This window comes from Pteronotus mesoamericanus, unplaced genomic scaffold (genome assembly GCF_021234165.1).
Source record: "Pteronotus mesoamericanus isolate MK-2021 breed Mesoamerican mustached bat unplaced genomic scaffold, CSHL_Meso_final scaffold_1186, whole genome shotgun sequence".
NCBI classification, from domain to species: Eukaryota; Metazoa; Chordata; class Mammalia; order Chiroptera; family Mormoopidae; genus Pteronotus; species Pteronotus mesoamericanus.
In genome coordinates this window covers 12195978-12220188 of record NW_026555302.1, presented here as the reverse complement: position 1 = coordinate 12220188, position 24211 = coordinate 12195978, and the positions used below count along the sequence as shown (strand labels likewise).

Genomic DNA, 24211 nt, shown 5'->3' with positions numbered 1-24211 from the left:
GTCAGCTGTCAACTGGGGCCAGTGACTGGGCCTCTTCAGATTTTAAGTATATTTGTGAAATAAGGAGAGCACCTTTTTCCCCATTAAAGCGTTGTTTCAAAGATCCCATTAACTGTATTTCCATATGTCTTTTGAATTAAATATTCTTTGATACCGTGCGAATTTTGACCTCATTTAAAACAAAAAAGAGACCATGAAAAATAGGAAGTTAAAGGGAGAAAAGGTTCTCTATGAAGTTGGAAGATTCCCTCCAAGCAAATCAGTCTGGAGTCTGCGAGATGAGCGTCCTGAGGACAGGGCGGAGGAGTTCTGTCTTCCTTCCCCTCTCCCAGCGCGGGGCTGCGGGAGGCGGCAGGCTGAGACCCTGGGTGTCCCGGCCAGGGCTGCGGGGCACGTGGTGCCTGCGTGTCCCTCGAAAGGCATCAGCCGCTCTTCAGAGGAGCGCCTGCAGCTTCCCAGAAGGGCGTGTTTCCTGTGTGCACAGAGGCCCTGCGGAGGCCGGTGGGTGCTCTGCAAAGCCCCTGAGGATGGCACAGCAAGGGGACATGTAGAAATACATCAGAAGCGTTTTAGAGATTGGAGAAGTGGTCATGAAGGAACAAGAAGCTTAGAACTTTTTCCTGGCATTGGGTAAATAGTTGGGCAAATAATTCCAGTTTACCCAGTGCTGTTTTAAAGATGGGTATTATAGCTTATTAAATATTTCTAGTAAATGGGAAACAATATATTAAATGTCATTCATTATCAAATTTTAAAGAGGGAGGGAAATATAATCTACAAAAATCACTTTATAATTTTTCAGTTCCTACTAACATTTAGATTATTGGCAATATGGCTAGTGTAGCTTGGCCTGTATTTTAAGTAACTGGTTTTAATGTTTAGCTGAAATGTCATAGATCTTAATTGAAGAAGCACAATATGGAAGGTATAGAATTGCTTCTGAAAATTAAGAAAATGGAACAGATAGAGGAGTTTTATTTGAAAAGCAGAAAAAAAGGTTATTGAAATGAGGCTTTTGACAAGAGAGGTGGAGGTTGGTTATATTGCTCTATGAGTGTTTAGATTAAGAAACACTCGAGTTTTTAGGTGCAGAGTTCATGAGTTTTAATTTGTATAGGCATGTAGCCTGCACCACAATTAGGACAGAATGTAGAAAGATGAAATATCACCCAGTTGTAGAACCAGTCTTCTGACATTTTGGAGGCAGAGAAAAATCTGTCTACTGCTGAAGAAAGAACTATTGAATAAGGATTAAAAAGGCAAGAATGGCCTACATGTATTCATTGCATGGTTTCCTGACAAAAAAAATTGTTTAGTAATATTCCTAGTTAGTCATGACACATGAAAGTAGAAAGTGGGAGAAAAGAGAGAGATGGGTAGGTTTACGTGCCTCAAGACAGACAGGTTAGTGGTAGAGGAATAAGCCAGTCCTTGGGCCGGGGGAGGAGGGTGCTAATCAATTCTCTGCACTTAGAAATTTCAGCTTAAAATTCCAACCTTTACAGGTAGCCCTTGAATTACATGTTTCAGTTCCTAAGGGCCTGAGCCCTTCTATCCTTCTGATTAGAACTTATTTTACACTTTATTTAAATGACAATTTTTAGTGCTATTTGTTGTAAAGACATTAAACGTGGTATTCTTAGCTTTAGCATTGTAACTTCAAGTGTGATCTTAAAAACATTTCATGTCACTCACTTAAGAATTACTAATGATTGAATGTAACAGTTAGAAATGGAAGTGACCTTAGAACTTGACCAGTGGTCAACCTCTTACCCAAAACAAGAATTATCTTTTAAAATGTTTCAGACAAAGGGTTGACTTGCTCTTGCTTGTGCATCTGACGATCAGGAAGACACTATAGTCAACCTTTGACATTCATATCTTTCTTAAGATCTTCCAGATTTCCACATATTTGACCATCACACCAGCATTCAAACCTCATCACTTTCTCTTCACTTCCATCATCTGCACTAGGATTTGGCTTTCTTTTCAGAGGTTTTTTTGTTTGTTTGTTTTGTATCTCTTCACAATAGTTACGGTATCTCTAAAAAAAGAAAGCGAGCCTTGGGGAAGGCGGTGCGGGGGGGGGGGGGGGATGGCCGCAAGCTGGTTTCCCAGGGGCACCCTTCTCTTGGCCTCCTGGTGTTGGGCGCACACTTTGCGCCTCAGCAGAGTTACAGGTCACGGCAGTTTACAGCTCTTTGGGTTGCTTGGCAATAATGAAAATAGAGAATGCTAGGAGTTAGTTTTAAGATAACCTGTTTACACCTGTGGATAAACCGAACAGTTAGAAAGTTTTTCCTTTGTATCCAGCTTTGTTTTTACTATTTGTCTTAAGGAAGCCCTGATCTGAACACAGTACTTTAAGCAGTGTGAGGAAAAATGCACACACAAAATTCAGAGGCATTTGTACAATTCCAGATCTGTGCATTAACGTTCTACTCAAGTCACAAGTCTTAAAAAGCACCGCTGTTCCAATACTGTCACTGGCTTTCCTGTTTCATATTAGCAGGCTGGGTCTGTATTCTGCACTTAGGTTTAGTTTATGAACAATGGCTGTATACCCATTCTTCTACCCAGTTAGTTCTCCCTAGCATTCCAAGGCCTTCGTAGATCTTATGAATGTCATTGACTGCATGTTACTTCCAAGTATAAAATAATTTTCAACCTCAAATATTCTATACTTCTCATTCGTGTTGTATTTATTTAAGGAGGAGTGTGTAAAGACTAGTACTTTGATTAATGGATGTCTTTAAAATCAAGTAGAGGAGATTTCATCTAAACATAAACTTTTTAGAAAGTTTATATTTTGTGAACACTGCCTGACAGACCTGGAATTTAGAGGAGTGTGATGAATTTATCGACTTTTTGTTTTAAGTGGAAAATGTAGTTAAAATTTGAGTGATACACAAAATGCTGTTTCCTGAGGTTAATACATCAGTCCTCCCTGTTTGTCAGCTCTGGATGCCATGGGAAAATACCATAGATGAGGTGACTAAGACAATGAAAGTTTATCGCAGACCTGGAAGTGTAATAAATCAATTTACTTGTCGCTGAGGCTGGAAGTCCAAGACGAGGGTGCCAGCATGAAGCTCTGCCCTGCACGTGGCTTTCTCTCACATGGCAGCTCTGGCACAGTCTCCTCTTATTTAACAATGCACTAGTCCCTGTGAGGCCCCACTGGTCACACCACCCGCACCTGATTATCTCCCAGCAGTCCCTGTCCTAGCCAGGTAGGGCCATCCCACTGGGCATTGGGACTTCATATGGATGGGGGCGGGGGGCACAGCTTAGCACGTAGTGCCCTCCTTCTACAGTCTGTAGTGCATTGATTCTTACACTTTTTAAGATTTTATTTATTTAGAGAGGGGAAGAGAGGAAGAGAAATGTCAATGTGGGGTTGCCTCTCGCATGCCCCCTACTGGGGACCGGGCCTGCTACCCAGGCCTGTGCCCTGACTGAGAATGGAACCAGCGACCCTTTGGTTCGTAGGCCGGCACTCGATCCACTGAGCCACACCAGCCAGCACTCTTAACATTTTTTTAATTATACTTCAAAATGACATTTCTACAACAGATGAAATACTTTTGTTAATAGAGGTTAGAGAGAACTACTCCGTTGCTATAATTTTTTATCCGTGATATTTTACTCTTGTAGCACAAGTTTTGATAATAAAAACTTGAATCTTCTAGGATCTCTTAACCTCATGATATGTTATTTCTTATACATTTTAAAGGCTTGATGTTTTTCTCTTCTATAATGAAAATTGAATTCTGACTTTCATAAGGTTTTTACCTTGGTTACTGGCTTTGGTGTCAAGCCTGGATTTAATCTTGGCCCCATCTCTTCCTGGCTGTATGAGTTTGAGGCAAATTACTGTACTTCTCTAAGGTTGTTTCTTGATTGGTAAATTTTGGTGACTTGGGTTATGAGCTCTTATTCCCAATCCTTTTTTTTTTTTTTTTAACCTTTTACTAAATCACTAGAGCCTACTTGTGTGTTTTTTTTAATTGGGTTTAAGAGGCATTACTAAATTAGAGTGTATAAAACCTGGATTCCTCTTTATGTTGGGAGTGGGGAAAAATAAATATCAAAGATGACTCGAGGTCAGGGAAGATGGCTCTGTGAAGTTGGGGAAAGGGACATGTTTGGGAGAGCAGATGAGCTTTTTAATAAAAAAAAAAAACAAAAAACAAAAACTTTTTTAGGGAGAGATTTGTTGCACTTATTTATGCATTCGTTGTTTGATTCTTTTATGTGCCTTGACCAGGAATCAAACCCATGACCTCAGTGTATCTGGACAACTCTTTAACCAAACCACCTGGCTAAGGTGCACCCCCCCCCCCCCACACACACACATAAAAACCAAACATACAAACTTTTCCTTTTACAATAACTTTCTTATAGGAAAGTTGTAGAGCTAGTACAAAACCCATATTCCTTCATGAATTCCCGATTGTTGATAGTTTACCATATTCGTTTCATCATTCTCTATATCTGTACATATGCATGTGTAGTCACACAGAGTATGTGTGATTGACTTAAATTTAAACCACAAGCCCCTATGCCTCCAGTTTTCTCACTCAAAAAAAGTGTAAGTACATTTTCTCCTGTTGTACTTCCATGAATAGAGCAAACCATAGAAACTTGACTCAGTGAGCATTCAGTGATGACTGTTGTTAGACCTTCTCTTCATCCTCATTGAAATTGCCTGTCCCTTCTGCCCTCTGCATTCCCTCCGGGCTTCTCTTCACCCTCCAGCTTAGATGTCCTCTAAGCTTGGGAATGTTCCTCTGCCCCACCTGCAGGCAGTGCCCTCCTCTCCCTGGCTGGCCCTCGCACCGCTGCTGTGCCGGTGCAGTCCTCTGTCCCCCGTCCCCTTAGTCCTGCTGCTAGGTGCTTACCGCCACGCCCACGCCCAGATGTGGAGCTGGACCTCAGAGGAGCGTTTCCCAGCCCCCAGACTGTGGAGTGCTGAGCACCCTGCCCTCTGGCTTCCATGGGGGATTCTGAGCTGCCCACCCGTGCCTTGTTGGGGCTATCTTTCCTCTCAGGTCTTTGCAGACCTTTTCCAGCCTTCTCAGATTTCCAGACTGTTACCTGCTCTCACTGATGAGAACAGTGTGTCTCTTGTTCTTTTGTCTCTAGTAGCACCTGATAATAGAGTAGGCAGTAGGTGATAGAGTGAATGAACGGGAGAATTCAGTGTTTTGAGTTTGTAGTTATGTCAGAAATTTTAAGTTAAGATGTTTTGTTCCATAGATGATTAAACACGCATGTCTAAAGACTGTCTTGTGAAGGAAGGTTTTGGGAATCGCCCTCACAGAAACAGTGAGCCAGAGAGGAGATGGCCGGAGGGCAGAGCACGCGCGGGGCGGGGGTGGCAGCAGCCTGGCCGCGTTTGTGTAGAGGGGCAGGGAGGAAGGGAGCTGGGTGCGCAGAGTCACAGAGACCGAAGAGGGGGGTTTACGAAGGAGCTGTTTCCTTCTTGTATACGTATGTGGTACCTGACTTACTACTTAGTAGACACGTTTATTTGTTCAGTGAGACATTTGTGGAGTATGTACAGTATTCTCATCCGGAAATGGCTCCAGTTTCTTTTTAATGTTAACTATTTAAATCGGTCGGACAGTGTCCTGTGTTTTCCAGAGGAACTAAACTCTCACCCCAGGAATGATGAGCAAAAGGAAGTAAACACCTTTACTTGGTGGATACTTAGAAGCCCATCGTGGCCAGAACTGTAATTGTCATTTAATTGAATTTAGGCAAGTGACAGATTGCGAATTTTTTTTGCAAAATATACTGCATTTTAAGTGTGACTTAAAACATTTTCACCATTGAATACTTTTAAATCCTTTTGTGATTGATAAATGAGTAATGTTAGGCTCTTATAAATTTTAGCACTGAAGGAATTTTAGAGATCACAGCTTAATCAACAGTCTGCTTTAAAAACAGTGGCTTTTTCCTTTATTTCTTCCTTTTTTATCTTAACTTTTTTTGCCCAAAAGTATCTGTTTACAAGGTAATTAATTGTTCAAAATCCAGAAAATGCAGACGCACATGTTTTGGTACATGTAATTTTGATGAAAAATGCTAGGTGTTTTGTTTGTGTATGTGTGTTTCTTTTACTAGAATTGCTCAGTCACAGAACCTTGAACTGAGGAATATGATTGCTTTCTTGTCCTTAAAGGAGAAAAGGTGTGTTCAAACAACTTTGTTTTTGCAGAACCAAACCTTTGGCTCTTAATGATTTCGATTTTCATTTTCCGGTACACAGCAGGCAGAACAGTAACGTTAGATGTATTCTTAACAAGGTACAAATAATAACAAACTTTCCAAAACTAAAAGTGTTACAAGCAGAGGACATGGTCCTTTGGGCTTCCATAACCCTGCCATCCCTGTTTTGCATCAAAGCTAGCGAGTTGAAATGTTCGTATTGATCTTACTGTTTATGTAAATTGTACTGTTTTGTTACTTAAGTGTGGGTCTGCTGAATGGAGCCAAGCCTTAACTCAGCCATTGAGATTTTTTATTAGTTTTTGCCTGGCATTTAGAATAAACTCAGGCAACACTACTTATCCCAGACTAACTGCTAAGCTCTGCTAAATCTGACTTCTGTCTACTCCAACTTCCTCTCTTGACTTCCCCTCTGCACCTCTCCCTCTGGCCTGACCTTTACAATGGAACCTCCTTCTTCCCAACCAAAACTGGTTTGTTTTTTCAGTGGTTCTCAGCTGTGTCTGTGCTGGAGGAGAGCCTTGGAGGGAGCCTTTCAAAGAACGCCAGTGCCGGCACAGCCCAGAAATCCTGATTTAATTGGCCTGGCGCGAGGCCCAGGCTGGAGTGCCTCCTGAAGGGCTCCTGCAGAAGTCTCTGCAGCTGGGGTTTTTCCATCCCATTCAGCTTCTCCTTCCCCTTTGCTCCCCTTTACCCAGTGAGGTGGTCCATCCCCGTATTTTTGTTGACTTATTTATTGTTTGTTAAAAGTTCCATGAAGACAGGGTCATCACCTGTCTTTTCATGATACACCCTAACATTTGGAGTGGTATCTGACTGTTTATTAGTTTTCCACACAATCTGTTGTATGAATATTGACAAATGACTGTTGTCAGTGAAGCAGTGCGGGGGTGCTGTGTTCCTCCTGTGTCAGCCGTGGAGGGTCGCCGTGTGCACTTGTATTCTGGAGGATGCGGCGATTACTCCAGCAGGCCATAGGAGGGCACTGCTCTCATTAAGGCTTTAGGACCCAAGGGCAAGAGCACGTGGGAGAGATTTGTCATCCGCTAGAGACAGCATTTCTTTGCGTAGGTTAGGTTCCCATGCAGTTCCAAAAGGAAGCGGCATCGCCATACATGCACGCAACTGTGAAGGTATGCAGAAGGTCCATGGTGACCCTGTATCGAGGCTCCATTTTTCAACCACAGCGACAGCACCTGAGCCGAGGCTGCTGCAATCTGTGATGCCTGCACTCCACTCTTGGCCCTCGAATCCATTCTCCACCTAGTGGTCAGAAGGATACTTCTGGAACCACAGGCACAGCTCTCTGCTCAGAATCTAATGGTTCCCCATTGCTTCCAGGGGAAGAGAGGGAGAGAAACATGTGCAAGAAAAACGTCGTTTGGTTGTCTCTCACACACCCCCAACTGGGGACCCAGCCCACAACCCGGGCATGTGCCCTGACTGGGAATCAAACCTGCGACCTTCGGTTCTCAGGCTGGTGCTCAAACCACTGAGCCAGGACAGCCTTTTCCTTAGAGAGGCCTCACCTTCCTCCATGGAGGGGAGAGGAACTAGGGGTTGGACTCCTGGCACCTGGTCGGGGATTTAATCGGTAGTACTCCAAAAATCCCTGAACTCCATTGGCGAGGGGGCTTCCTGGAGGTGGAGCCGCAGACTCCTGTGCTCAGGGCCCTTCTGGGTCTCCCCCTCCCTGTACGTCTCTCTGTCTGCCTGTATCCTTTAACATCTTTGTAATAAACCAGTACTCCAGTAAATGCGTTGTTCCCCTGAGTTCTGTGCAATGCTCTACTAAATTATTCAAACCTCGGGTTTAGAGCCAGCCTTTCAGAAGCCCAAGTAACACCCTGGGCTTTCAAATGGCATCCGAAGTCGTGGTGGCAGAGGTGGTGGTAGCGATGATCTGTGGGACTGAGCCCTTGTTAACCTGTGGGACTTGATGCCATCTCCAGGTAGAGTGTCAGAATTGAGTTCGGTTGTGGGGCACCCAGCTGGTTGGCCAGAGAATCTAAGAATGGCTGGCCGTGGCGAACCACTCCCTGCCCTGCACTCCACACACCCACCTCCACACCAGGGCGCCCCCCCCCCCCCAACTGATGGCCAACCGGAGATACCGGAAGCGAAGTAGCAGCATATTAAGAGTATGGGAGACGTGGGGCAGTGGTTTTTTTTTCTTTGTACGAAGGAAGAGGGTGGAAGAGAGGCACACAGCTTGGTTAAGATTTGATATTGCAGACATCAGCAGTCCTGATGAGGAAAAATGAGAAACAGTGTAATAATAGAGCTAATAATAGTGAAGCAGAAAATGTCAATCAGTAAGAAACCAACAAATGGTGTTTTTGTTCCTGGTGTTGTTGATAGGAAAGCAGTTTAAGATTCTTGTGGCTACAAAGTTAACCAATAGACACAGCTACAAATGTAGGAGTGAATCCACTGAAAATGGAAAACAAACCTGTCTTGGACCAGGAGGAACCCAGCGGCAGTTGAGCCTGCGGAGCCCGCCAGCCCGCCCCGGAGCTCCTGCTCGGCACTGGCACCGGGGCCCCAGGGGCTTGCCTCGCCGCCCTGGTCCGTCGGTTATCGCTGCCCTTCCGTGTCGTGGGTCCGTGATCTTTTGACTTGTTTTCAGCATCCAAAGAGGAATTATATTTTTAATAATATATTTAAGTAAATTATACAAAGTGAATCTAAGTCTTGATGGTTCTTATTCTGGATGGGTTGGAATCTTTTGACGCTGTGTCCTAAAAGGAATCTTTTTTTAAAAATACGTAACTTTATTTAGTGTGGTTTTACACTCGGTAAAATAATTCTAATATTTGAGCTAGTCCCTGGCTTTTCTCTCAAGTGTATGTTGAATGAAATTTCAACCTAATTGGGTGTTTCAGGGTGTCTCCCAAGACTTTCAGGAGCAAAACGCCCAAAAAGGTGGTAGGCACCTTAAACTTTGACTTTACACTAAAAGTGCCCACTCTTGATGGGCAAACCATTATAGTGTAATTGGACTTCCTGATTTACTCAGTCCAGTCTATGGCTACAAGTTCTTACTCTTCAGAAATGCATATTTTTTATAGCATATAGTGGGGTATGTTAAGTGATAGGCTTGTCTTTCTAGTTTTGTTAATTTTGATTTCACTTAACAGTAACTTAAGTCATATGTATTTATGATATACTTTTTCTGGTAAACATAAAAACAAGGACTCATAAGCATATGAAAACATGGAAGGGCATATTATAGACAGTAGCTTAATAGTGGAAGGAGAAACTTCACAGAATTTTGAACTTTGAAAAGAACTACTCATATAAATTTCATAATATATTTGCAGGAACTTCGGCTTTGACCTGATGTAGAAGCCGTATTCTGTGGCTCAGTTGCTTGTTCTTTTTGTGTGTTCAGAAATTTTTTATAATCTATAGGAAAATTTCTGGTTTGCTTTGCTTTTAAACAGGAAAATTAAGGTTCATTTTATGATTCTAAGCCCTAATGTTTTGTGATGGCTAGAATTGATTAGATATTCTGTCAACCTATGGTTCAGTGGTGTAATATTGTAATATTTTTTTCCTTGTGTGAGCTGAAGACAAACTGAACTCCCTACCTTATTTTAATTTTTGTGTACTTAGAAAATTGAATATTTTTACAACATTTGCATATTGGTATTGCTCTAGTGAATTGTCTGTTCATAGCATTGCTTTTTGGTTTTCTTCATTTTGCTGAGTTCTTTCTTATACAGCATTCACTTTTTGTCAAATGTTGAGAAAGTTTGTCTGTTGACCATTGTTTTAAATTTTTAACTACCATTTTCCTGTCATGCTGTGTCAAATATTTGGTCGTCTTGCTTCTGAAATCCTTTATATAAATTAGGTGCTTGTGTTCTAAGTAAAGTTGAAACTGTATTCACAATGAAGAAAGGTAAATAGTGTGAGAAGTTCGTCAGGAGCACGGAGTTCTGGGCTGGAGGTACTCACTTTGGAAGACCAGTTGGTAGTTGAAGCCATAGGAGTGCACGTGGCTCCCCGCGGAGAAGAGTTTAGAATGAGAAAGGAAGCCAGGAGAGGGGGCACCCGCTGTCTGGGAGGAAGGACTGGCCACCCCGGTGCCCCAGACTCTCCTGTATTTGAAGTCCGCTGGTGGTTTTCATGTGCGGCGAGGATCAGTGAGGACCACTGCTTAGCACGTATCTGCTTGCAGTAAGTCAGTGGCCCCGAGCTTTTCTGTGTCACAGAGTCACCTGGATGACTTGGTAAAGACCAGTAGAACACAGAGTGCTGGGCTCCGTCCTTGGTGTCTGATTCAGCGGGTCCAGGACAGGCCTGAGAATCGGCATCTCTAACAAGTTTCTGGGTGATACTGAGGACCACTGTAAACACCGGCGGAGGAAGGGAGACCATTGGGAAAGGTGAGAATAGGTCCAGGTGGGCTTATAGGCCCATGAGGCTCCCCACTAAGAGTGTTGCATAGGCGATGTGGTGGTGCTGAGAAGTGGGAAGATTCTTGGTGTTAACTTGCCATCAGGTGTGGGTGAAAGGACAAGTTGACAGTTTTCCACCGCACCTCAACTAGTGAATATACACTGTGGTTGAATAATCTCCCTATATTTTTGTCCGTAGTGTTGGTGAATACCTGTCAACAAGGATAGATCCTGGGAGTAGAGCTCCCTTCACGCCGCTGTCATTAGCACCCTTGGGGTGTAATTAATTGCATTCTTCCACATACGACAGCAAGCAGTTGCAGATGAGGTTTTTCACAATTTGTCTCAAGAACAAGTAGTTTATAGAAAACGTGTACTTGGAAAGCTAGGTGGTTACCTGGTTACATGAGGCGATGGCCTGCTGTAATGGACTGACCCAGAAGCCTTGATTTTTGAATCCAGTCTCAGTTACCACTCAGCATTGGTCTTCTCATCTGTCAAATCAGGATGCTAACTATATAGTAAGGTTACTAGGCTGCAATGAGATAATGTGAAAATTGTTGATGAATTAAGTGGGACTACACAACTACTGAGTGTGGCGGCTGATGTGCACGTAAAACGGCACCTGCGTTTGATGCTGACCCTGCAGGAGACAAACAGCGCGGTCTTCACGTCGTTAGGGCCTACGCAGGGGCTCCTTGACTCTGAGGGCCTTTGGCAGGGTGTTGCTGTTCCACCCCACCTGTAACTCCTGCACCTCAGCCGGCTCTGGCTTCTTGGTAGAAGTCACCACCTTGAGCCCTGCTCCACCCCAGCCCCACCCGCCCGCCAGCCCTGGGTTAACACGTGTGCACACTTGACTAGGTTGGAAAATAGGCTGAGAGCTCATCTGTGAACTATTCTTGACGTGGGTGATTGAAGATTGATTTCATTTTTTCATTGTTTTTGCTTTTCAGAATTTCTGCAAACATTGGAATTTTAGGAGTATTTAGCAAGTTAATTTTAAATTTTTTTCTTATTTTTCTTTTTTATGTGCATCTTAAAGACTGGTTTTAAGGAGCGTGGCAGGAGGTTTCAGACTCGATGAGTTTCCACCGAAATGTCGGAGAAGTCAGGCCAGAGCACAAAAGCAAAGGATGGGAAAAAGTATGCGACTCTCAGTTTATTTAATACTTACAAGGGCAAATCACTAGAAACTCAGAAAACCACAGGTGAGTGAAAGCAAGTGGCATTCACATTTTTATGTTTTTTGTGCTTTTGTTACTAGAAATGGTACGCTGGAGCTATTGCTGTTAGGAACTGGGACAAACCTAGGTTAATACTTATTTACATTGGCCTTAATGTGTGCAACACTTTTCAGGGAGAATAAAGTAAATATCTTACAATTAAAAATCCATAAATATGATTCTTTTTCCTTGTTTGTCATCAGTACAGCTGTGGGGTTCCAAAGGAGAAACTCAGGTCAATGAGATCAGTAGGCCTAGAGCTATATATTAGTGGGCATTTGTTTCCACTTCAAGTTACGGACTAGGGAGAGCCCTGTGGTGTGTTGTTTTGCTTTTTGATGCCTTGAACCCAGTTTACAGTGAAAACTGGACCACATGTTACATCAGCAGTGTTCATTATGCACATAAAGTCAGCATATTTATTCTTTAACGTACCAATTTTTAAGTTTGAAATAGAGTCCCTGAAAAAAAATTACAAAACGGCATTGTCAGTGTTTATCTTTTTATAGTGTATAGGGTCTATTGTTAGAATTTTTACAGCATTTGGTCAGTCCTTGATAGTTTATTTTAAATATAATTTCTGCATTAGATACTGTTGCAGGTGTCTGGCTTAAAGATTCTTACTTTAAAATATAGAAAATAATAGTTTCAGATTTTACTAGTTCCTGTTTCTATACTGTTTTAAGAATAAAGTGGGTAATTAGATGTTCTAAGAAAGTTGATGTTATTGATCTTTAGTTGCAGCTCGACATGGATTACAGAGTCTTGGAAAAGTTGGTATTTCACGGCGCATGCCTCCGCCCGCTAACCTCCCAAGTCTCAAAGCGGAAAACAAAGGCAATGATCCTAATGTGAACATTGTACCTAAAGATGGCACAGGATGGGCGTCAAAACAAGAGCAGCATGAAGAAGAAAAGTAAGTCAGCCTCTCCTGGAGAACAAAACTGACCGCCTTTCTTTGCAGGGGACTTCGAGTCCCTTTTCCGTGCTAGGTGTTGCGCTGCATGTGTTACGTATCTCACACCTGTTAAAAGTCTTCCACGGACAACTTTCGATTCCTTTTCCCCATGAGTGGAGATAGTGGCAGTATTTCCCCGTTCAGGGCACAGCAGTGACAGTTGCTCATTTCATATATGCTTGGTCAGGTCCTCCCTCTCACTCCCACCATCAGGCCTGTTCTAATATGACTAGAAGTGGGTTCTTCCAGGGGTGTTCAACCTGCGGGCCGCCTGTGGCGCAACACAAAGTCACCAATTTACTTAAAACATTATGAGATTTTTTTTTTTGTGATTACATGTCACAATGTATTTAATGTGTGGCCCAGAAATGCCAAAAAGGTTGGGCACCCCTGTATGCTAGGAATTTCTGGCTCCCTGAAACTCTGTCTGATGCATCTCGTAGGTGCTCAGGTAATATTATTTCAGTGGATAAAGAAGTAACAAGAAAGCCAGGATAGAATTAAAATGTCCTTATTAATCATCATTCAACAAATATTTAACATCCTGTCAACAAATACTTAACATTCCATATGTCAAGGGCTATGCAGGGCTCTTAGTTTATTGAATGACCAAGTTAAGGAGTGGTAATTTAAAAAAAATAAGCATTTGGGTACTTGGTGCTTTTTGCCTCCATCTGTTATCACATTTTTTGTACTCCTGTTTGGGGAGCTCAATATAGAAAAACTGACTACTAAAGAAAAGCTTGTCAAAGACCGACTGACCTCTGCTTCTTGTTGTTGTAGAATTATATTGTAATAGTGAGTCAGTATACCGGAAATAGACTGTATTAAGACTCTTAGCCACCTTTTTCATTCATAAGCATTAACTCATTACAAGGATTGAATAAAACTGTAGGCCCCTTTTAAAACACTGTTTACTTGGGGCGCACCGGGCCGGCTGCTGGCTGCAGACCAGAGCACGCCCAGCCGTGCCCTGAGGCCGCTCTGTCTGTCCCTCTGTCGGGGCCTGGGGCCTGGGCCCCTGCTGCTGCTCCTCGTTTCGTTAGGAGCGCTCACTTCTTCAGAACGGTTCTGGGAGCTTTGTACAGCAATGAGTGTTTCTTTCTTTACAAAGTGAAAAGTAAATAGCAGTTGTCTCCTTGGGTTATTGATTCAAAGGTAGACGTGAAAGCGGACAGAAACTGCTGCACTTCATTTAAATGGATGTTGCTGAGGGCAAGCCTCTGTAGAGGCTGTGTGTATGAGTGACTGTGTAGCCAGAGTAATGTGTGCAGAAACTCACCTTAAAAGTACAGTATTCCATTTGTTTTACTTAAACATATAATATTTGAAATAATGGATTCATATTTTTTTCAAGAACACCAGAAGTTCCACCAGCACAGCCAAAACCTGGGGTTGCAGCTCCCCCAGAAGTAGCACCTGCTCCAAAATCATGGGCCAGTAACAAGCAAGGTGGGCAAGGAGATGGTAAGTGGACCTTAGCTGGGGCACCTGGTCCGGCTCGGTGGTTACTGAGCAGCCATGCAGGAGATGCGGCGCTGCAGCGCGCTGGCAGGGCTGGAGGACGCCCTCACTGGGTATACGCGGGCCCTGCAAGGGCTCCCCGAAGTCGCTCGGGCTAGCTGAGTGTCTGTATCAAGAGCCACGTGTGCCCTAATAGTAATGATTAGGATTTAAAAAGTATTTAAGATGCTCTCTGTCCCCCATTATTTTACCTTTACCCTGCATGACTACGTAAAACCTTGTACTTTCAACTTTTTGAGACCTGCGTACCTGGGCCTTGCATAGATTGCTAGAAACCACCTCATCTCCATCTGTGCCCCTCACCGCTCTGTTTTAAATGCTGCTCACGACTTCCCTGGGGGAGAAGAGTTGGGAAGAAGGCGGAAAGCACAGTGGCGGGAACACTGACCCCCTGCCCCGCTGCCGAACGGCGGGCTCGCTGGCAGAAAAGTTTCTGCTTGCAGAACAGGAAATGGCTATAAAACACCGTGTGGGGAGAACCCATCAAGGCCCTGAGTAAAATGAAAAATTTTATTTTATAAAATAAAATCATCTCTTTTAATTTATAGAAGTAGAAAAATTAATATGCAGGCAGGTAGGTGGGTGAGCAGTGAGGTACAACCAGTATCTCGGCAGTAAATTAAATGAAGTTAGTCAATTTAATGAAGGAATTTTAGCCTCATCGTGGTACTAGTGGTGTTTGCTCATAAACTCTAGTTCAGTGATACAATTTGAACCGATTCTTAGAGGTATTAGCAGAGGAATTTGACTTTTACAGAAATAAATGAGAAAGAAAGACCATCTTAATAAGTCCTCTGGGACAGTGTCTGGCAGGTTCCTTTCTTAGATTTTTATCTCCTCATGGCTGTTCATTAACTTTCCAAGGGATTCTAAACCTAAATAATTAAGTTTTATGGATATGAATAGTCATCATTGAAATGTGGAATAATTTATCAGAACAAGGCAGAGAGCTGTATCCAGGGAGGGTTTTTTAATTATCTTTGGTATAAAAGTTACATTTAATTTTTTTTTAATTTTTTTTTTTAATCTGTAGGAATCCAGGTGAATAGTCATTTTCAGCAAGAATTTCCCAGCCTGCAGGCAGCTGGGGATCAGGAAAAAAAAGAAAAAGAAGCAAACGATGACAACTACGGCCCTGGACCCAGTTTACGCCCACCAAGTAAGAGTATTTTCTGATTAATAAAAACACAACAGGAGATTGTATGTGTGCTACAGCCTGTGATTCCTGCCTGCTCGTGCCGTGTGTGAGACTTGCCTGCTTTTAAAAGGCAGGTAGGAGCTAGTCACTTGCCACTCAAGTGTGGCTCCTGTGTGGATAGCATAGCATCAGCCCAGCTTGAGAACTTGTTGGAAGTGTGCTTCTGAACAAGATGCCTGGGTGACTTACTTGCCCGTTAATGTTTGGTCACTTTTACAGTAGTGAAATATGTAGGACAAACCTTTCCAGTGTGCAGATACTTATTTATAAATTATATCCATTTGTTTGCTACTCTTAATATTCAGAGATCTCTTATTTTCCGAACTCAGAGCTAGGCACCGTATCAGTTTGGATAGTGAGAGATACTTGTATTTTGTCCATTACAAAGCAAAAACTGAAAGTAGAATATAAAGTCTTTGAGAGATTTCTTTAAAGCTTATTCATTTTACAAGTGTCATATTGTAATTACCAAGTATCTCAAAGGACTTGTATACAGGGGGAAGTTCTTCTTTACAGTAATGGTTATGAGTCCATTATTTCTGATAACCTGATGATGTTTCATATTTCTTTGGGCTCATTTCATTTGGGCTCATTCGGGCTCAGGTCTGGGTAAATCATCTTTTATTTTTTAATTGCTGTAATGTTGATGTGTTTTTATTAGGAATAGATGTATAAGCTCTACTGTTTTGTTTTCATTTGATCTTCATCAGTTATCAGTTGCTGCAAAATAAATTTGTCAGCTTCAAAGAAGAAATGAATTTGTGGTTTCACACACTATCTGAGGGTCAGGAATACGGAGGCCGCTTAGCTGGGGGCTCTGGCTCGGGACCTCCCAACAGAGTTGTCCTCTGAGGCCGGCTTGTGGGGCTCCTGTCCCAAGCTTACTCGTGGTGGCTCTGTGTGTACGTGGCTGCTCTCAACATGGCTTCCCCAGGAAAAGGAGCGACAGACAGACATCTCCCACCTCAGATGGAAGGCCACAGTCTTCTACAACTAGTCGCAGAAGAGACCATGCCATCACTTCTGTTTTGTTCTGCAGGTTACACAGACCAGGCCTGGTACACTGTGAGAGGGTGGCACACAGGGTGTGAATACCAGGTGGCAGAGACCCTTTGGGCCGTCCTGCAGGCATACCTACCAAACGGGGTTTCCTCGTAAAGCCAGCTCCCGGTCTCCTTGGGCTAAATGCAGTGACACCAGATGATACAGTCACGGAGTCTGCTCACGTGGGCCCGTGTAACTAGCAACCGTAGACTGAAAAGAAAGGAAGAGCACTGCTCCCCACCCCCCAGGCGGTAGAGCCCCCTTCCCTCAGGACACGCCGGTGTGACTGGTGGTAGCTCCCGGGCAGATGGTGGTAGCGTTCCACAGAGAAGCGCGGTGCTTTCGTCCCCAGCCCAGTGTCTGGGTGGGGCGACGTGTGCTGAGGTTCAGGTGGGCGTCCCCTGCTCCTTCGCTGTGCTTTGTTGTTGCTGGCTCGAGTTTTCTTGAACTGTGCCTAGTTTGGTTCCACTCTGTTACATTTTCAGGGTTTTTTTCTTACTCCTTTCTTATCTCTCTCTATACCAGATGTTGCTTGTTGGAGAGACGGTGGTAAGTCTGCTGGCTCATCCTCAACATCTGACCAAGATGAAAAGCTCCCTGGCCAGGAAGAAAGCACAGCCGGGTCATCAGAGCAAAATGACATCCTCAAAGTGGTGGAAAAGAGGATAGCCTGTGGTCCTCCGCAGGCGAAGCTGAACGGGCAGCAGCCTGCCCTCGCTGCCCAGTACCGAGCCATGATGCCTCCTTACGTGAGTCTGGCTGAAGAAGCAAGCGCTTAAATAAGAGCTTTTTGATCCGGGGTCAGAGAAGAGAATTGGAAGGGGAAAAAGTTTAGGTCTTTATTTTCCTTGACATCTAATAAAAATAGGCATTTTCTTTGATTTTTGAATATAGGACACATCACAGTACCTGTGCTTTTACCATAAATGGGGATCATGGGTATTATCAGACTACCAAAGGCGTTGTTTATGGCACAGAGAAGTTTTATAACTGTTTTAGTTCTGAAGTTTTTATTGGTATACCTTTAATTGTTTAGCTTTCCATTATGGAATATTTCAAACGTGCAGAAAGAAATAATAAATAGTACAGTGAACCTCTTTCTTCCCCATGTCTGTCATCTATCTTTAACAGTTAATCCATTTGTGGTCAACCTTGTCTCTTTCCCTCCATCTCGGATTATTAAAGCAGCTCCTAACTACCCTCTTTCATGTAAATATATATATATATATTTTTTAATTAGTTTTACTTACTGATTTTGAGAGAGGAAGGAGGTGGCTTAGAGGGAGAGAGGAATATTGATTTGCTGTTCCACTTATTTATGCATCATTGGTTGATTCTTGTATGTGCTCTGACTAGGAATTGACCCCACAAACTTGGTGCATCAGGATGACACTAACCAACCAAGCTACCCAGCTAGGACCTTATGTTGTTATCTTTTAAAGATAAAAACTAAGGGAAGAATTCACAATGTCATTATCATACCTGAAAAGAAATGGTTTTTAAAAACATCAAGTCAGTATTTGAATTTCCTTGATTGTCTCATAATTAGGACCCAGATAATATCTGTTCCTTGAGATTGGTTCATATTTCTCTTAGGAATGTTGTTACCTGTGGGTGCTTCTTTCCCTCCAACTCTTATTTTTCTTTGGACCTTATCTGTTAAAATTTACTTTTATTCTGTGGAGTTTCTCAGTCTGAATTATGCTGATTTCAATCTTTGTAGTCTCATTTTAATATACATTTCTGACCGTTACATTTTCTATAAATTAGTAGTTAGATTTGATGCCCTCATTCATTTGTTGTCTCCCAGCCTACTGTGAAAGTATGGCAAGTTACACGTGCCCATGTAAATAAATTTACAAATTATTTTTACACTTTTTTTAGGAGGCCATTAATCTCACAGTTCCTATGGTTATTTTTTTTAATAATTTAACTTCTGAGTATTTGAGCTTTAAATATCATATTTTATTTTTTTCATACTTTCTGTACTTTGAATTATTTTTACTTAGCCATTCTAGTGTAGAGGAGGGAACTAAATGATTAAAAAACAATTGTAATTATTTTCTTTAAAAAAATTGGGAGTGTGATAAAAATCAGTCATATGCTAACCTGTCCTTGAAAAATAATTTATGCCCAAGTACTTGGCTCATTTTAAACTTGTGCTTCCACAGACCCTGGAACATGTAGGGATGGGGGTAGGATGGGATAAGGGGAAGTAAGAGGGGAGACCAAGTGGGCTTTGTCCCCAGTTTCAGCAGTGATTTTATTTGAATAAAGATGCTCTACTAATTAGCAATAATAAAAATGTTTTGAAAACCACCACCATATATTGAGAATTTAAAGATTGTTTCTACAGTTAATTTTGTGGCAAATTTTAAAATTTTGAACATTTAATACCTCACAAAATTAACCTGGATAATCTGCAGGATACAGTGCAGTCCCACCAGCGAGCAGCTACCTGCGCAGGTGCACTGGCTCGGTGCGGAGGCGTGACACACCTCCCGGTGCCCCCAACCACCCCGGCAGAGGCTTTCCCAGTTGCCTCTCCTGTGCTGCTCAGCTTAACCGCTTGCTCTGATTCTGCTGAGAAAGCTCCTTCGACAGCTTCATCACACACGCGCAGCCTTTCGAGTGTGATGTGACTTCCTCGTTGAACAGCTGCTTTTTTTCCTTCTTTTAAGAAAAAGTAATCTATTTCAGGATATAAATTTTGTATTGAAGGTAATACAATTTCATATATTGGATTGGCCGAAATGTTGGTTTAGTTTTTCCCATACGATGGCTCTGGTAGTCCTTAGTTGTCTTTAACTTCATTCAAAACAATTTTGTTAGATTGTATTGTGACAGCTGTCATACCGGCGTGCGTTTAAAAAAAACTTACCAAAATTGGTGGAATTTTGTGCAGCCATTTTAATATTGAAGATGGAAGAAAATAACGCAGCATTTTCAGCATATTATGCTTTATTATTTTGAGAAAGGCAAAAACACAACTGAACCAAAAACGATTTGTGCAGTATACAGAGAAGGAGCTGTGATGAACGTATCAAAAGGGGTTTGCAGAGTTTCTTGGTACTGTTGACCTTTTGGCCAACTAACTCTGCCGTGGGGCTGTCTCAGGCACTGGAGGGTGTTTGGCAGCCTCCCGGCCTCTCCCCACTAGAGGCCGGCAGCGGGAGATGGCCGACATACTCAAAACATCCAAATCAGTGAAGTTACTGGGGAAAATGAAAGATATGTCTTTTATTTTATGGAAAAAACATAACAGACTTTTTGGCCAACCTTGTATGTCTGTATTTTTTTTAACATAATTTGACCTGGATATAAGCAGGATTATATATAGTAAGTAGCCAAGGACTCCTTGACATTTCTCCCCCTCCAGGTCATAGGATGAGTGAATCCTTTGATGTTTTATTTCTCTTTAAAATCTATCTTACAACTCCTAAACTTAGCTTGTCAAAGCCCAGTTCTCAGGGAGAGCATCATGTTTGTGCCTCATTTTATTACTGCGTAGTAACTTGACGCAGCGCGCACGTGGGCTCTGCATAGCAAATCTCCAAGTCACTCCCCACCCACCTCCGCATTCCCTTGGCTTATGGACTCCCTTATTTTTTATCTGAGCTGAGTTTCTCTTATCAGCAAATCTGCCTTCAGTTAATACACTCTTGCATTAGGATAAAGTCTCAACGCTACTTCTTTCAGGTATTCAGGCTTGGTTAAGGCTTTGCTGTTTTCTGGGGTACATGCATATTATCTTTTTTAGTTTTTCGCAACAGTACACGAGCATGTTTATGTGATTTAGTTAATGAGAGAACGAGTTCTTCCTATATGATGTGCTAGTTATTAGTCTTATAAAGACTTGCTGGAGGCAGTAATCCTACAAATGGCTTGTTACTGAGGGTGAATGGCATCTATACCAGCAGATAAAATTAATTATTCATAGAAGTTATAATTTCAGACTCTGGGTGGTCATTTCTTTAAATAACTGGGATGCTAAATTTATCACTGTTTGTTCCCCACATTTAGATGTTTCAGCAGTATCCAAGGATGGCGTATCCCCCTCTTCATGGTCCCCTGCGGTTCCCACCTTCTCTGTCTGAAACAAACAAGTAAGACTACTACGTGAATAAAGTCTACAAGACATATATATGTTCATTAACATTTTCTGGAGGTTGAGTGGATTGTGATGATTGAAGATATAAAAAAATGAATCCAAATACTGTTGCCACACTTGGCAAGCTTTTAAACAACAACAAAAATACTTTATTCTTCTAAATCTTTAAACGATCTTACATAAAATTCTGAAAACTGAAAATTATGGTCCTAAAATGCTTGAGCATCCTCCTGAATGGTTTTTTTTTCTTAAAATTCTGTATTTTGAGATTAGTATTTCAGCCATATGATTCCTTAATATATATTTGTTTTATTTTAAATTTTTGACAATTCAAAAACCTTGTCTTCTATTAAATAGTTGCATAAGAATTATGTATTGTCCTAAGTTTATGTAATTTCTTCCTACACACGTTGGGGTTAAATATTTTGTATATTGTGTAGAAAACATTGTTGAAATGAGCTGAATTCCAGTCTTTTAATTTTTTTAATTTAGTATTATTAAAACTTTGTATCCTTTCCCTCTTCTAACCTCTTGTTTATTAGAGGCCTTCGAGGAAGAGGTCCCCCTCCCTCCTGGGCCTCTGAGCCTGAGCGCCCCTCCATCCTTAGTGCGTCCGAATTGAAGGAGCTGGATAAATTTGATAACCTAGATGCTGAAGCTGATGAAGGTTGGGCAGGTAAGAGGCAAAATTAAGTACTTTTATTTTTTACATGCCTTGAAACAGTCATTCTGAGCGTGCCCTAATTCACTAGGTGCCCAGATGGAAGTGGACTATACGGAGCAGCTGAATTTCAGCGACGACGATGAGCAGGGTAGCAGCAGCCCGAAGGAGAACAGCAGGTGGGTTCTCTGCCGGCTCACACGGTCCGCAGCCATCGAATCGGGGAGGCTTCATTGATCGGCATTTGTTCCTTATTTAGAGGAGTTCTACACTCTATTCCATGGACTTTTATTGAGTGGGGAGGTGATTAATGAGCTAAATTTTAAAAGTACGGCTAATCAAGGAATTAAAGTTTGATGTTTCTAAAGAAAATACCTATCGTGGTCTGCTGTGTACAATGCGCACCTTTTTACCCAAATTTTTGAGGGAAAAATAAGGATGCGCATTACACGTGGGTATAATAATAGGCATAATAATCCTGTGTCTGATGCGCCCAAAAACATAGGTGTGCACTACACATGGCAAAATCCAGTATTTTAACAAAGATGTCAGATGTTTGCCATCTAATTGGAGTTATTTTGAAAAACAGTATTAAGGAACCATTAAAAACTTGTTACTTGTTTCACCTGATTCATATTTACAAAGCTGGAGGGAAATTACTTTGGTTATTACAGCTACTTCAAGTCTTTGATTTTTTTTTAAGCTTAGCAAGCAGTGTCTTCGAAAACAGGAGCTTTTTCTTTTCTTTCTCCTGAAATAATAGGGTCATCCAAGTCAGGAATACATGGGTTGTATGGCATAACAGTTGGGCTCTTAAAATACACAGAAGCTTGTGTGCATACATGGGTATAGTTGTCCAGCCATAGAGTTGTAATGCACTGCTGTTTTGTGCTCAGTTGTGAGATGCCTGTGATTTTGAAAAATACTGTGATTAGATTTATCTTTTTCATTAAATCAGTACAGTTATTAATTATCTATAATATTACTTAGTTGTATTCAGATGAGATTTTGGTTGAGGGTGATAAGAAAAATGGTGGGATTTCTGTCCCTGGGTCAGGTTTTGTGTCGGGCGTGAGCACCTATATTTGATAACTGCCATGCTGTACTTCATACCTGGTGGAGGTAACCTGGCCAAGCCCGGTCCCCTCCACATGGTAGATATATGGTAAATAATTATTGAGTAAAAATATTGGCACCATTACGTCCCCAAGTCATCTCATTCCTTGATTGATTTTTCCCTTGAAACCATGTGGAAATAATACCTTATTTTACATAAAATAAGTAATAAAAATTACTTATTAAATGCATTTACTCATGGTAAAATCTGTCCACTTTTGTATTTCACTTGGTTTTTGATTATTCAGTGAGGATCAAGGTTCAAAAGCCTCTGAGAACACTGAACCCCGAAAAGAAGCAGATGAAGTGTGCAACACCAAATCAGCGTCTCAGACACCTGCCCAGCCATCAGCAGCAAAGGGCCCTTACAGCAAAGGACCGCCATTTAATCAGGTTTGTTGAACTCTAGATCTTTGTCTCTGCAGGTGCTCTGGAGAATTAACCTTATAATCCTAGAGTTGGACAAAGACTTAGGGAAAATAAATTTTTTTTTTCTTGATTAGCTCTGGATTTAAACCATAATTTTACTGCATATAACAGAAGCTACTAATATAGTAGCAAAAACTACCAAGTAGAAACTAAAGTTTTACCTTTTTTTCATGTAACAGCTCAGTCATACTGAAGCGGAGGGATAAATTATTTTGCCAAACTATAAATACCATTGCTGAAGTGCTTTGGTTTACTGAGTATTTTGTGCCTCCTAGTCAGTATTCACATATGAAAATGGACTCTGCCTGAGTAGGGAGATCACACATGGGGACTAGAGAAGTCTGTGGACTCTGAGCCATTTGAAGAACACTGTTAAAGAAGGGACATAAGCACGTGGGCAGCAGACGGTCTTAGCTCTGACGTGTGGCAAGCGCTGCACCGAGGACTGGGAATAAAAAAGGGCTTCCTTCCAGAGAGTCCACTTAAGTCATAGTGTGCACTTGGCATGTATTCGTTAAACTCGTGCAAACAGACGGAGGAACCGCTCCCTTTAGAGGGGTAAAGGCGGGTGGCTGACGTTCTCTCCGGAAGGAAAGGAGGCCGGCAGGCACCAGCTACAGCACGCTGTGATAGCGGGTGCGCGGGGGCTTTCTCGGAGCGTGCTGTGGGAAAGCTCTTGGAAAAGATGGTACTTGTAGCACGAATTGGCCAGGGAGCATAGGGAAGCCAGTGATTCCAAGCAGCGGGAGCAGGAAAAAGAACTACGTAAGAACCAGTTGTTAGTTTTGCGTGCTATACAAGCGGGTTTAAATTTTGTTCTTACAGCATTGGGTAGCCGTTGGGGAATAAGTTTGAGAACTCTGAAAAAGGATTTTTCAAGTATTTTTTCTCAATAAAATCCATGTTTTGTATGATTTTTAACCTATTAACATAATGGGGAAGGGGTGGGTGGGTGTGTATAAGAATAGAGAAATATTGTAGACCATATTTTGATGTCTAAATTTTTTTCTTTGTGACATTGATGTATATATTAGCGAGTGAATATTCCATATATTATATCTGGTTCCAACGTATTTCAGATTTTTTTTTTCTTTAGGTAAATCTCAGTTTTCATTTACCGTTAGAAAGTCCAGGAAAAGTATTGGACTTACATAAATAAAAATTTAAAATTAGAGGCATATTTCCAGAACTTAATACACTAAAATTCTACTTTTGTCAAAGTTCAATTGAGAGTCTAACCTCATTGAGTTCACAGAGAACTTTATGACATGTAAAGTTACCTTGCAAGTGAGTGGCGTATT

The 24211-nt window shown here is 41.9% G+C and overlaps 1 protein-coding gene across 16 annotated transcripts in view; it reads left to right on the top strand.

Moving 5' to 3' along the window:
• Positions 1-24211, top strand: part of PRRC2C (proline rich coiled-coil 2C) — a 76875-nt gene that overhangs the window by 5572 nt on the left and 47092 nt on the right. For 12 of the 16 annotated variants that reach the window (XM_054587770.1, XM_054587777.1, XM_054587772.1 and 9 more), the window contains exons 2-10: positions 11689-11854; positions 12608-12785; positions 14185-14294; positions 15385-15510; positions 17119-17342; positions 20617-20699; positions 21247-21380; positions 21457-21544; positions 22730-22874. In XM_054587770.1, coding sequence (XP_054443745.1) covers positions 11743-11854; positions 12608-12785; positions 14185-14294; positions 15385-15510; positions 17119-17342; positions 20617-20699; positions 21247-21380; positions 21457-21544; positions 22730-22874 — 1200 coding nt within the window. In that variant the 5' untranslated portion in view covers positions 11689-11742. The remainder of the gene's footprint in view (positions 1-11688; positions 11855-12607; positions 12786-14184; positions 14295-15384; positions 15511-17118; positions 17343-20616; positions 20700-21246; positions 21381-21456; positions 21545-22729; positions 22875-24211) is intronic. The other 4 variants (XM_054587778.1, XM_054587774.1, XM_054587771.1 and 1 more) reach the window with 2 other exon arrangements.